At 30.5% G+C, this 13,831-nt stretch overlaps 1 protein-coding gene across 1 annotated transcript; it reads right to left on the bottom strand.

The window, feature by feature from the left end:
• Positions 1–2,960: 2,960 nt before the first annotated feature.
• Positions 2,961–3,372, bottom strand: LOC135955324 (uncharacterized). Its single transcript, XM_065505677.1, has 2 exons — positions 3,361–3,372; positions 2,961–3,290 (listed from the first exon to the last, which is right to left on the bottom strand). Exons 1-2 carry the CDS (start codon positions 3,370–3,372, stop codon positions 2,961–2,963), a joined length of 342 nt encoding a protein of 113 aa, XP_065361749.1.
• Between the last annotated feature and the right edge of the window lie 10,459 nt (positions 3,373–13,831).

Below are 13,831 nucleotides of genomic sequence, written 5' to 3'. Positions count from 1 at the left end.
ATCTATTATAGCTTAATAGATATTCGCATTTGAAAATTAAATTTTCAACATTTTTACCCACCCTACTCCAGTTTTTTGATAACAGCGTATCCAAATATTTCTCGATTTTCTCCAGTTTTCCTTTATTGAACTAACAACACATGTATGTGTCAAATGGAAAAAGAATTATTTGAAAATAATGACAAAGTTATATGCATTTGAATTTAAAAAAATTTTAAAAGGCGATTTTTCGCTAATTTTTTGGGAAAAAAGAACATTTATCTTTTTAATTTATCGCAAAAAATTTCTAAGAGTATGTATAATAAATTTCTACTTTCTGAAAGCTAAGTTGTCACAAAATATTTTAAAGGAAAACCAATTTCAAAATTGTTGTTACCGAGAGGATCAGGTCCTTTCAAAAAACACCTATTTTTTATGTAAAATAAAATTTTAGGGCAAAAATTCTCAAATCGCTTATCCGATATCAAAATATAGTTAAACGATTATAGGTGCCTCTAATGTTTCTAATTATTTTGTAAAGGGTCCCGATAACCCAGACCCTTGTATGGATATTATAGCCAAAAAACTAAAAATTACCATTTTTGGAATTTTTCAATAAATTTTTGGGAATTGCGGGATTGCTGATAATAAATTTCAAAATTCGTTTTTATTTTTCCATTTTAAATAGAAAAATCTACATAGCTGTGAAATGTGATTGAAAACTATTTATAAATAAAAATTTAATTTCAATTCGAAAAATTTGTATCTATGCAAAAATTAAATAAAAAACATTTTTTGTCATATTTTCCAATAAAGTATTCCATGAATTTTTAATTGTCAAAAGTTATAAATATTTTTGAAAAATATACAAATAGCTTGAACGAAATTATATTATATCGCATCATAAAATTTTTAATTCTATGTATAAATGTCAAAATAATCAAAAAAAACCTTCTCCTCTAAAATTTGTGTTTTGTCGCTTACGATAATTTGGCTCTAAGGGCTCGATATTTTCAAACATATTTATGAATAATTTTGATAAGATTTTTAAAAATATTGATTTATTTTATACAAAATTTTACATTTGACAACATTTCGTAAAAGATATAAAATAATTGCATAAAGAATTTAAAAATGCTAAATTTCCATTAAATAAAAATTAATTATAAAAACGGTTAACCGGTTTTTTTTGAACACAAAAACCGAAACCGCGAAAACCTCAATTTCAAGGAAAACTTTGTCAATTTTTCACTACCCGATTTCTGGGATTTTTAGTCGGGATTCCCGGGAATTATAAACTGATGAAACTACAAGAAAACAAAAAACGTGAAAAGTTTTTTTTACAGTTTTTCATTTATATCTCGGCCATAATATTGAATTTATTCCTTTTACTAAAAGGCTTAAGAAAATTTTGTTCAATTCATTTTGTAAATAAAACTGATTGAAGAAAAAACATTTCAACTCAATTTGTGGTAGATTTGAATCAACAAAAATTTAATCATTCAAAGTTTGAATAAATTCTGTTATCAGTTAACTTCACAATTAAATAAATTTAATTAAAATGTGAGTATATACCAAAAAATATTGGATTTTTTTATGATAATAAAAATCCAAAAATTTATTCATCGATTAAAATTTTAATGTTTCGTTTTGTTGGAAATTGAGTTGAATAATAGATTCGGACTATAATGATTTTCATGATACTAAAAAAATCAAATAATTCGCTGGTGTTTACTCACTTTTGAGGCTGTGTGTATATTGGATTTATGGAATAAAGGGCTCACTTTTTTAAATTACGGATTAAGATTTTAGTTAATTAAGTTCAAATTGAATTAATTAATACGAAGATCTATATATAATGCTTATAACACTAATTTTGTATATGAAATAATGCTATAATATTCCTAATTTACGGTATTGTTATATATTTCGGGAATAGCCGGGTACCCGGGAATATAGAAACAAATTTTTCCGATACGCGGTAATCTAAAAAGGTCGAAAATTAAAAACCCTAGTTGGGAGTAATCATTTTTGCACCGAGCATTTACTTAAAAACGCAAAGAAAATGCGGCCAGACATGAAACCGTAATATTCGATCATGACAACGCCCGGCCATATTGCAATACGTGTTAAAAACTATTTCAAAATAAGTTGTTGGGATGTTTTGCTTCACACGTCTTATTGTTCAGACCTTACCCCTTCCGACTACAATTTGTTTCGATCAATGCAGAACGCACACTCTGGCATACGCTTCACTTCAGAACAGAGTATCCGAAATTGGCTTAATTCGTTCCTGGCCTCAAAAGATCAGCAGTTCTTCTGGCGCGGAATCCATACGTTTCAAAATAAAACCTAAAAATTTTAAAAATTCGACCATTTTTAAGCCAATAAAATACTATCGTTTTGGAACAAATTTTGATGATGGTGTTGAAAGATCAAAATCTCCTTCAACAACCTCAAAATTAAGTCGTTAAATATCCGTGAATGATTTATTGCTAAGTGGTGGCGTATGTCTATAATTTTTTTAAAAATCGTAAAAAGAATGCATTTAATTAGTTAATAGAATAATCACGAAAGGAAAATAGTTTTTTGGACGTAAACTAATCACGATCTATATTACTAATGATTCGTTATTGATATCTTTCTCGAATCTTCGAAAATGAAGGTCATGTTATCACAAACAGAGAGACAGATGAACATTTTTCGAATCGTTTGCTCTATTCGTTCTCGAATGTTTTTAAGAGATATGAATGTATAAAATTGGATGGTGTTACAATTTTCAACAAAAATAAAACAAATAAAACTCCAATATTATTCTCCTTGTTTTAAAACAAAACTAATTTTCTTTGTATTTCAATAAAAATATACTAAACAAAAAACAAACTCTTACGACAACCTTCCATTTCTCTCATTTCTGCTGCACACAATGTAAGCCAGCCACAATCAACTGCCTTCAAAGAAGCCAACTTTTATCATGATCCCTAAGCACTATAAGCCACAGGAGAAGCATATGAAGAGTAACTTAAGGGAGCAGCCGCATATGTTGAATAGCTAACGGGAGCCGTGTAAGTAGTCTTTATAACAGGAGCCACAACATCTTGGACAACTTGAGAGGATTTATGGACCACAGCATGACTGGCATGAGACACGGAAGTGGGTACAGTTTTGACCACAGCTCCAACAGTAGCTAAGGCGGGTTGATGATAGGCCACCGCAGCAACAGGAGCACTGTAGCTGACATAGGATGGTGAGGAAGCAATGAGACTAGGACGAGCCAAACAAACAGCAAAACAAGCTAACAGCAATACCACCTAAGGAATGAAATATATTTACATATTAATTTAGTAATTTTTAGTAAATTATAAGATCCTTTTGACTTACCAATTTAAACATGTTGTTTTGTAATTTTCTTTTCTTTATAAGGGTCTGTAATGCGTATGTTTTTCCTCAATTGAGTCTAAACAATTGTTTGCTATGGTTTTCTGTTTTAATCATAGTATTTATAGTTTATTAATGTATTAATTTAGTTACTTGGTGCATTTGGCGGCATGTTGTTTTAGTAACTAAATGATGACCTTCAATTTCAGCTTGATTGACTTAAACTGCAAATTACTACTTAAACAAATATTAATTTTATTATTATTATTACTGCTACCAATAATACATAATCAATTCCCTATTGCTGCTATTCTTTACTTCCCAATGTTTTCAGTTTTCATAGAAAAACAACAAAATATTGTAATTAGATCTCGCAGACCGTTTGAAATAATCACTCGCTTGTACCTATAGCAACAATCAGCCAGCCAGACGGGCGTTTACAGACATAAATTAATTTAATAGTTTAGTGACCAAAACATAACGAGTTTGTTTTCTATTAAAACTTCACGCTTTTTTATTATTATTAACATGGTGTTTGAAGTTAAGTGAGGCTTTAAATTTATTCACAAAGAATAAATTAAATTAGTTACTTCCCTTTCTTTAAAGTTCGCAAACTCAAAGTTGCTAATCACTTACTTTGATCAACAGTAGTAGTGGTTTACATTATTGGATTTTCGCAAAATTTGCTATGGTATTTAGCAAATAGTAAAATATTTCAAATTTCATTGTCAAATGGTTTCATCTCTTATTAAACGGTATCAAGAAGACTTGAAGATAGAACGAAATCCAGCCACTCTTACTAAGCGATAGTAGATTCTGGGATTTATTCCTAGACAGCGAGTTTATTCGCTTGGCTTGCTCCCCAATGATGAACAATCTCTGATATCAACCAGAATTCGAAGGGTTCCGGTTGCCTAGAATTATGTCCTGTCCTCTATTGGCTAAACTACCAGCACGTTCGTTTCATTGTTAATCTTAGCCTTATTCGGAAATGTAATACACTCCATGACAACTCTCTATCTTATCTCATACGATAATAAGGACATAACGAAACCTGGATATCCGATATCACAAGAATAGCTGTACCCTTTAAAGCACTCCTCAAGCACTCTCTTGATCAAATGAAATCCAAAGTGATGTCTTGGGATTTACCATTCACCTGACAGTGAACTATACTAGTTCGGTTATATCGGTTTGTCGCTACTCGGTATTAGGTCCTGTTCAATACCTAAATCAGTGCCCCATCGAGTATTTTATGCTAGTTATCTACCAGCACGTTCGATTCGAGCAGAATGTTAGCCTTGTCCATGACAAGTTCCAAAATTATCTGAAAAGGATGTTAACGAAATCTGGTTATCCGACTTATATCCCTCTCCTCAAGCACTCTCTAGCTCAAATGAAGTCCAAAAATACTGGCTCCGGTTTTATCAGTCATGAATAATATTTACTACATTAATTAGTTCGATTGAATCACTGGTAGCAATTCGTCATTGGGTCCTCTGCATTATCAGAACCAGTAACTTGCAATCAGGTATCCTGGTATTTGAATAAACTTCATACCTCCTCACTAGGAGTGGGCGAGATTTCATGTGAGGACGTATGTAACACTAGGGTGGCCCTTAATAAACGAAAGTTGGATTTTGGCCATTCTCACCCTCCAGTTTGGTGAACATTAGCAAAAAAATCATCCTGAAAAAATTTTAGGTAAATCGGTTGGGGTTAAGACGTGCCGCAAGCCCTCTGAAGTTTTGAGATGCATTTACAAGGGAAAAAAATTCATTTTTTTCAGTTTTTGTAAAAATTTTGCCATTAAAAAATTACTTTTGTAATTTAATTTAAAAGAATCGAAATGTGTACGTAATTGTCGTTCTAATGAGACATAAAAAACAGAAATCGGTCAAAAAATGTTAAAGTTATTAAAAATTCGCCAGGCCATTAACGTGTCTCAGGCCACTAGAACATGAAATGTAGGAACAAAATTAACATATTTTGAGAAATATTAAAATAAAAGCTCATTTTTACTTAAAATATGTCCATATTTACTTGTATATGAGTTTTTGTCTTCGTAGGATACCGTTAACCTATTCTTAGGTATGAACAAAAAAATTTAATTTTTTTAACGGCAGTTTCAAAACTCCATTTTCAAATTTTTAAAAATTTTGTTAAACAAATTTCAGAATTTTTTGATCATCTCATTGGGATTTATTAAGAGTATAATAGGGAATAAAAATGTGAAAAAATTATGAAAATATCTCTTATAGTTTTTCCGTACCTGCGATTTAAATTTTGAAATTTTCGAGAAAAACCAATTATTTGGCAATTTTTAGGCCAATGAGCTCTATTTCCTTACTCTTATGAATTTTAAGTAAAACCTATTCAGAATATTATAGTCCAGATAATTCAAAATATACTCTGAAACTTCTACTAAAATCGGAAGACGTTAACCCTTAAATCGTGAAGGTCAAAGGTAAAATTTTTCAATATTTGGAATTTCTCTTGGAAAGATTTCGAAATGATCGAAATGTTGTATATTTTTGGGCCGATTTTGATGAAATTTAACAAAAATATAACATAAACTCTAGGGTTTATAATAACAGCACAAGAATGGAAATTAACGCTTAATGGCACTTGGGGTTAAAATGACACCAAACTTTTAAAATCATAATTTTTATGGTTTTAGAAGTTTGGGGTCATTTTAACACCAAGTGCTATATAGGGTTAATTTTAATTTTTCTGCTGCTTTTGTAAATACTAGGCTTTGTGTTATATTTTTGTTAAATTTCATCAAAATCGGCCCAAAAATATACAACATTTCGAACATTTCAAAATCTTTCCAAGAGAAATTCCAAATATTGAAAAATTTGACCTTTGACCTTCACGATTTAAGGGTTAACGTTTTTTGATTTTAGTAAAAGTTTCAGAGTATATTTAGAATTATCTGGACTATAATATTCTAATTAAGTTTTGCTTAAAATTCATAAGAGTAAGAAAATAGAGCTCATTGGCCTAAAAATTGCCAAATACTTAATTGGTTTTTCTCGAAAATTTCAAAATTTAAATCGCAGGTACGGAAAAACTATAAGAGATATTTTCATAATTTTTTCACGATTTAATTCCCTATTATACTCTTAATAAATCCCAATGAGATGATCAAAAAATTCTGAAATTTGTTTAACAAAATTTTTAAAAATTTGAAAATGGAGTTTTGAAACTGCCGTTAAAAAAATTAATTTTTTTTGTTCATACCTAAGAATAGGTTAACGGTATCCTACGAAGACAAAAACTCATATACAAGTAAATATGGACACATTTTAAGTAAAAATGAGCTTTTATTTTAATATTTCTCAAAATATGTTAATTTTGTTCCAACATTTCTTGTTCTAGTGGCCTGAGACACGTTAATGGCCTGGCGAATTTTTAATAACTTTAAAATTTTTTACCGATTTCTGTTTTTTATGTCTCATTAGAACGACAATTACGTACACATTTCGATTCTTTTAAATTGAATTACAAAAGTAATTTTTTAATGGCAAAATTTTTACAAAAACTGAAAAAAATTAATTTTTTCCCCTTGTAAATGCATCTCAAAACTTCAGAGGGCTTGCGGCACGTCTTAACCCCAACCGATTTACCTAAAATTTTTTCAGGATGATTTTTTTACTAATCTTCACCAAACTGGGGGGTGAGAATGGCCAAAATCCAACTTTCGTTTATTAAGGGCCACCCTAATGTAACACTATACCGATAGTCATTCAAACTTTGACATCAAACAGGTGGACGCTCCCTTGAAGGTCTTATGTATGTAGGAGGAGAGCGTAAAGGGATATGTGCAGAATCGATTCAATCACAGCTCGTGATAGGCTGCTTTTAAGCACATTCATAGTGATATTATCAGTTTCGTGGTTGCAGAGTGCCGTATATAGATTGTGGAACAACTGAGATCAGGATAAAACTACATGCTTAATGCACTCTGATTCAGCTTAGGCCGTGCCATTTTCAACTTATGCCCAGCATATGGACTAAATTAATAGCTTATTCAGTAAATTCCTATCGGTCTCCTGTTTAAGATCGGCTTGATATGTCTGAAAGATCTGTGATTGTGATTTATAAAGGGATCAAGGATAGACTTAGTAAACATTCTTTCCACTAACCATTTATAGGTTATATGAAAATCTTAAATAATCCATTACGATCACAGATATAAATCCTCTCGATAAATGTCCACCGTAGTGACAATAATACTGTACCTTGTGGAAAACCTATATTAAATATGGTTCTGATATTCTACATAGGTCAAAAGTAATCATTCTGCATGTCAGCATCCAATTACTAATAACAATCCGAACGGGTTTCATTAATAACGAATGGTTAATTGCTATTCAATTTCCTATCTCTCTGCAACTACTCATCTTTTGGGAATAAGAACGAATCAATATCGGATACTCTGTTCCCAAGTGTAGCGTATCCAAGAGAGAGTGTTCTGCATCGATCAAAACAAATAATTCTAAATACTTTTTAACAGGTATTGCAACATGTGGCCATGATGGAATATTACAGTTTCATGTCTGCCCGCATATTCTGGGAGTTTTATTTTGCCAATGTTCGCTTTAAATCAGTTGCGTTCAGTACAGGTTCCCTGTCTGGTGTGGCAAAACTCAACAGTTCATATGATAGGACCCTTTTGGTTCCACCAAATACAGAGCATTACTTTAGTGTCATGGATATTTGGCTTTGATATCAAATACGATCTCTTACGGTTAGGGTTAGGGTTATTGTAAGGGATCCATCTTTCATCATGCATCATTTCAGACATGCAAAATCGTAAGTATTTCAAGGTCTGTCTGCTTCAATTCGCATGGTACCCAATTTCTCTGCTATTGGATGAAACCTGCTGCTCGCAAACTTTTTAAAATTGATTTTGAAAACTCTTGTTGAGTTTGACAACAATCTTCATGGAGTAATGCCTTCAATTCTTGGTCTTCAAACTTTTTTGGCTGGCCTGGGAGATCTTTGTCTTCCGTGTCATACGTTGAAACCGATGGAACACATTCACCATTAGCTTTGGTCAGCAATCGGTGTTCTTCAGCGGCACTTTTTTACATATTAAAGTAGTTAAACAAAACTTCCCACATATTAGGATTCGTTTATACAAAATGATGATTCCCTTTTAATCTAGAGGGGATAATACGCTACATTATGGGAAACCTCTGGTAAATACGGTTACCGATAGACTAGTCGATAGTGTGCTGGACTATTAATTTGAGGGTTGCGGGTTCGATTCCCGCCAGAGACTCTGGGTGTTGCTGCAGAAAAGCAAAACGCTTCGCAGTTTGTGTTTGTTTTAAAAAAAAAAAAAAAAAAAAACAAAGCTAAAACTTAGTGAACCTGGATGTAAGAATCTTCAGCTTCCTGTTCCTAATAACAACTGGAAAGTTGGACAATTGCGGCATATGTTGTATTATTGATTGATTCGAGACTAGAGCCTTTTCAGTTGCAGTAGTAAAATGATGAACTGATATGTCAATTAGAAGTGCATAATTGGGTTTATTGATAGATATGTTTCCCTAATGTAACTGTCCACAAAGAAAATCTAGCAGTGGCTAATCAGTCTGTAAGAATTTGATATTTTATTAGATTTGAAGTTGGATTCAAGTTGTGAGCCACTCTTGGAGACTCAGTGTTAGTGTTAGAACTAAAGTATTTTAAATAATTTCTTGACCTTGGAGAAAGGTAACTCTGTTATCTTTTAAAAATTCTGTCAGAAGAAAAAAATAACATATTTAAATTATTGACAAATAATAAATTTCAAGTACTCAAATATTATTTACTAATAAGCACCAAAGCTCCAAAAACTCAAGCACTTGAACATTTTGTTTGAATTTGACTTGAATGTAATTATGTTTTAAACTTGAAAAAAAACATAAGGCTTGAATTTATGACTCCTTTTTACTGATTTGTGATTCCTTTACTGCTAGACTATAATTCAAGGCTGGAATTACACTTGCTTGCAACTTGAATTGCTTATTGGGAATTAATGCCAACAAGCATTTTTACTGGAATTCAAGTTGAAATCAAGTGTAATTCAAGCAATTAAATTAAAGTTGTATTTCACTTTATTACAATAGCATTCCCTAGTAAAAAGGAAACAAAAATTCAAGCCATATGTTTTTAGTTTGAAAAATATTTAATTTTTAATTCAAGTCAAATTCCAAGAAAATTTCAAGTGCTTAAAATTTTGAGGCTATTATGTTATTATGTTTCCCAAAACTTAATAATCTAAATCTTAAATACAGCCAGCTATTTATGCCTCACAAACGTTAAAATTGACAACAAAAACATCAATATTCAAATAAATTTAAATTTATATCGCAAACAATCATAGACAAACGTGAGAACACAACATGTCCGCATTTGTTTAAGCTTCTAACAAAGCAACTTATCTTGAACACAAATTTGTCAAAGATAATAGACACCCCTAACACATCTAGTATTTTTAAGCAGACATTTTTTTTGACAAATAAATACTATTTTATTTAGAAAACTTAAATTAAATTTCTATAACCCGGAAACTTAAGTTTTTATGACAAAAGTCCTGATTGAAATAAACAAATTAGTACAACTATTTCAAAATTATACTTATAACTTTATAAGTTAGACAGAGCAGACAAATTTAAGATGATTAACCTTTTTTTTAAATATGTGTTGTCATAACTTTAATACCAGTATAACCAATTGTCTGTCTCAACACACGCCTTGTATTAGCGCCATAGAAATGTTAATGATGTTTTACAACCATTTACTATTTATATTTTAATTTAATGGGCGATTTTATTAGTTTATACTATAATTTATGGGTTTATTTAAATCTTGTAAACAAAGCTGGAACAAGAAATATTTGGACAAATATTTGTTTATTTTTAAACGGATCATTTTATAGAACAACAAGTAAAACAGCTATATTCTGCTGTACCGAATCTTATATACCCTTCACCAAATTATACTTAAAAATATTTTTTTTAAAATATTCTTAGGTAAACAAAATTAATTTTTTTTTCCAAAGTTGTTTTTTTAATTTTTTTCTTTTAAATTTAAATTTTTGTTAATATTTAGCAAAAAAAACTTTTGGTAAAAAAAAATTCGGGTTAAAATTTTGACCCATTGTAGGTCCAACCTTCTATACGTTGTTGCAAAGGTCTTTGAAATATCAATCATCAGATAACCATATTGTCTATATTAATGACTTAGTAATCCAGATATAGGTCAAAAATAGGTAAAAAATCGAGGTTGTCCTGGTTTTTGCCTTACACTATTTGTGGACCGATTTTCTCGATCCGGAAGAATTCCGGAGATATTGATGTAAGAATCGTGTATCTAAGTTATTTGGGGGCTTCGGAAAGTTGATTTCAACAGACAGACATACTTAATCGACTCCGCTATCTATAAGGATCCAGAATATATATACTTTATAGGGTCGGAAAATTATATTGTGGAAATTACAAACGGAATGACAAAGTTATATATACCCTACTCACGAATTTGAAGGGTATAAAAAGAAACAAGTAAGAAAGTATGGTCGGTCAAGCCCGACCATATAATACCCTACAATAAGTAAAAGAGCAAAAACATTTTTCTTTTAAAATTTCAATAATTCATATTTTTGTGTGATTTTCGGAAGTGGGCCTTATATGGGAGCTATGACCAATTATGGGCCGATCTCCATGAAATTAGGTCGTGTGATTTATGTCTATATGAAAGTTTACTATGTTGAATTTTGTGAGTATACCAACATTTTTAAGCGATTTATGCACGTTAAAGTGATTTTCGGAAGCTGGTCTATATGGGAGCAATGGCTAATTATGGACCGATCGTAACAAAATTTGGTGACATGAATTTTGTATATATAAAACTTATTTGGAGCGGAATATGTGAAGATACATTTATAAATTAAACATTTATGACCGATAAAGTCCAATTTCGGAAGGACATTTGTATGAGGGCTAGGTGAAATAATGGACCGATTTCAGCCAGTTTCAATATACTTTGTCCTTGGTGCGAAAAAATAATATGTACCAAATTTGATCTAAATATCTTCAAAATTGCGACCTGTACTCTGCGCACAAGGTTTACATGGACAACCAGCCAACCAGACGGACGGACGGACATCGTTTAATCGATTCAGAAAGTCGATCGGTATACTTTAAGGTGGGTGTTAGACTAATATTTTTGGGCGTTACAAACATCTGCACAAACGCATAATACCCTCCCCACTATTGTGGTGTTGTGTATAAAAATACCTAAATATGTATAAATATTTAAATAAATATTCTTTTGTTTGAAGCAAATTTTAGTTTTTTACTTGAATAAATTATTAAAAAGAGAAGAAGACGATAATTTCACAAAAATTTACATTAAACTGCTTAATGTTGTTAACAAACAAATTATATTTAATTTAAAAGCACACATTTTCTAAAACTGCATCAGAAAATTGCATTATGAATAATTTTTAATGAAAATATCAGTTTTGAATATTTTTTAGGACATCAGGTAAGAATATTAAAAAATATTTATTTAAATCATGCTTTGATTTACCGTTTGAAACCCTGCTAATAATTGCATATGTCAGCAACTGACAGTTTAATTATAAACTTAACATAAACTAGTTTGACATGTCTGTCAAAATTGTGCGCTTAATCTTTGGTTAAGATATAGAAAGAAGTTTTCATAGTTTACTGTTTACTAAAAATCATGTTTCATCTTATGAATTTATGACAGTTTTTTCTATATAAAAGAAAATTTTTATTAATAGTTTTAAACTGAGAGATTAACTAAACAATATATTGAACCCTGTTTCTTTGGAAATTCAATGATAAAGCTATTTTTAGAATAAAATTTGAATTTTATTTAAACTAGTTTTAATAAACCAAATAATTGAAATCTCTAGATTGTCTTAATCTAACAAAAATATAATTAATTGCTGACAGCTATACTCGGGTTAATGCTCTCTAAAGAATTTTAATAATTCTTTAAAACAAAAGAACAAAACATTTTAATTTCTTTTTTAATAAAAATGTTGTATTTATTTATTATATTTTTCTTTTCTTAGTTAATTAATCAGGTCCTTTTTTTTTTAATCATAACTTAATACTCTGTACTAGCCTAGTGTTTCCATGCACCATAAGCGGGAGCGTAGCTCTGGACTAGTGGGACAGTACCATAGGAGTGGTATACGGGAGCAGTGCGCACTACAGAGTGAACTACGGGTGTATGAACTACAGGGGTAACAACAGTCTTGACCACAGGTACAGAGTAATGAGTTCTTACGAGGGGTTGTACATAGTGGGAAGAGTAGACTACGGGTGAGGAAGCCAAGTAGCTGGGACGAGCGGCAGCCAAGGCGAAGAGAGCAGCGAATACCAAGACGATCTTCAAGAGAATTAAATAATAATTTAGGAATAATTTAAGGAGTTTTATAAAACTTACCAATTTGAACATTTTGAAAATGATTTGTTGATTTTTTTTTTGTAAAATTTGCAAAAAGCTGTTTTCTTTTAGAATGATTGAAAGTGATTGATATTTTTATCTAACGCATCTTTAGCTTTTATAGTAGAAAATTAGAATTATGTTTGGATTTTATGAGTGAATGTGTGGGTTTTTTTTGCAACATTAAATAGTTAGTTAGTTTGTTTAGTTATTAGATTATAACAGGTATTTGAGATGTATGATGATTCGATGATTGGTTTTAAAAGAGAAAGGCCAACTATTTACGTATATAAATATATTTTTTATTATTGTAATCAGGTGATTTGTCAAACTATTTGGATAACTTTAAACTACTCATATTTTGATAATTCCAAACAATGTTTGATTTTTTCAAATACTTTCACAAGACAAAGAAAACATGAATTTTTGGTCATAAAATAGATAATTTTTTTAAAATTTAAAAAACTAACAAATTTTAACTAAATATAAAAAAATTATTTAAGGGTTTATAAAATAGATGGAACAACATTTTTTTTGAGTCAAAAATTGTAATGATAGTACTAATTACACTATACAAACAAAATAAAATTTTTTCCAAAATTACAAGGTCCGACCAATAAATTTTGATAGAGGAGACAAAAACAAAAGACACGTGTATCGGCGTTTTGAAAGTTTACATCTGAATTTCATTTGAGGGCGGGTTAAAGTTTCCCAACTCTGGCACATTCTTATTGTTAATCTTCATAAGAAACCATATGATCCTTACATTTTAGGTATAAAATGTGTTCAGCAAAGTTATGTAAAATGTTACGGAGAATATTTTTGTAGAATATGTTAACCCTCTAAATACTCAAGGCATGGGTCTTTTTTTGTCCTTCTTTTAAAAAAGTACAAAAACCACCATTAAAACAGGGATTTAAGGGGTTAAACTGTTCTGCAAAAAAATTAAACGTGAAATTTTACTATAAGTCCCTGAATACACCAAAACGGAAAA

The sequence above is a fragment of the Calliphora vicina genome, chromosome 3, assembly GCF_958450345.1.
Source record: "Calliphora vicina chromosome 3, idCalVici1.1, whole genome shotgun sequence".
In the NCBI taxonomy this organism is placed as follows: domain Eukaryota; kingdom Metazoa; phylum Arthropoda; class Insecta; order Diptera; family Calliphoridae; genus Calliphora; species Calliphora vicina.
Note: the sequence above shows the minus strand (reverse complement) of the source record. Positions and strands in the feature narration are given on the sequence as shown.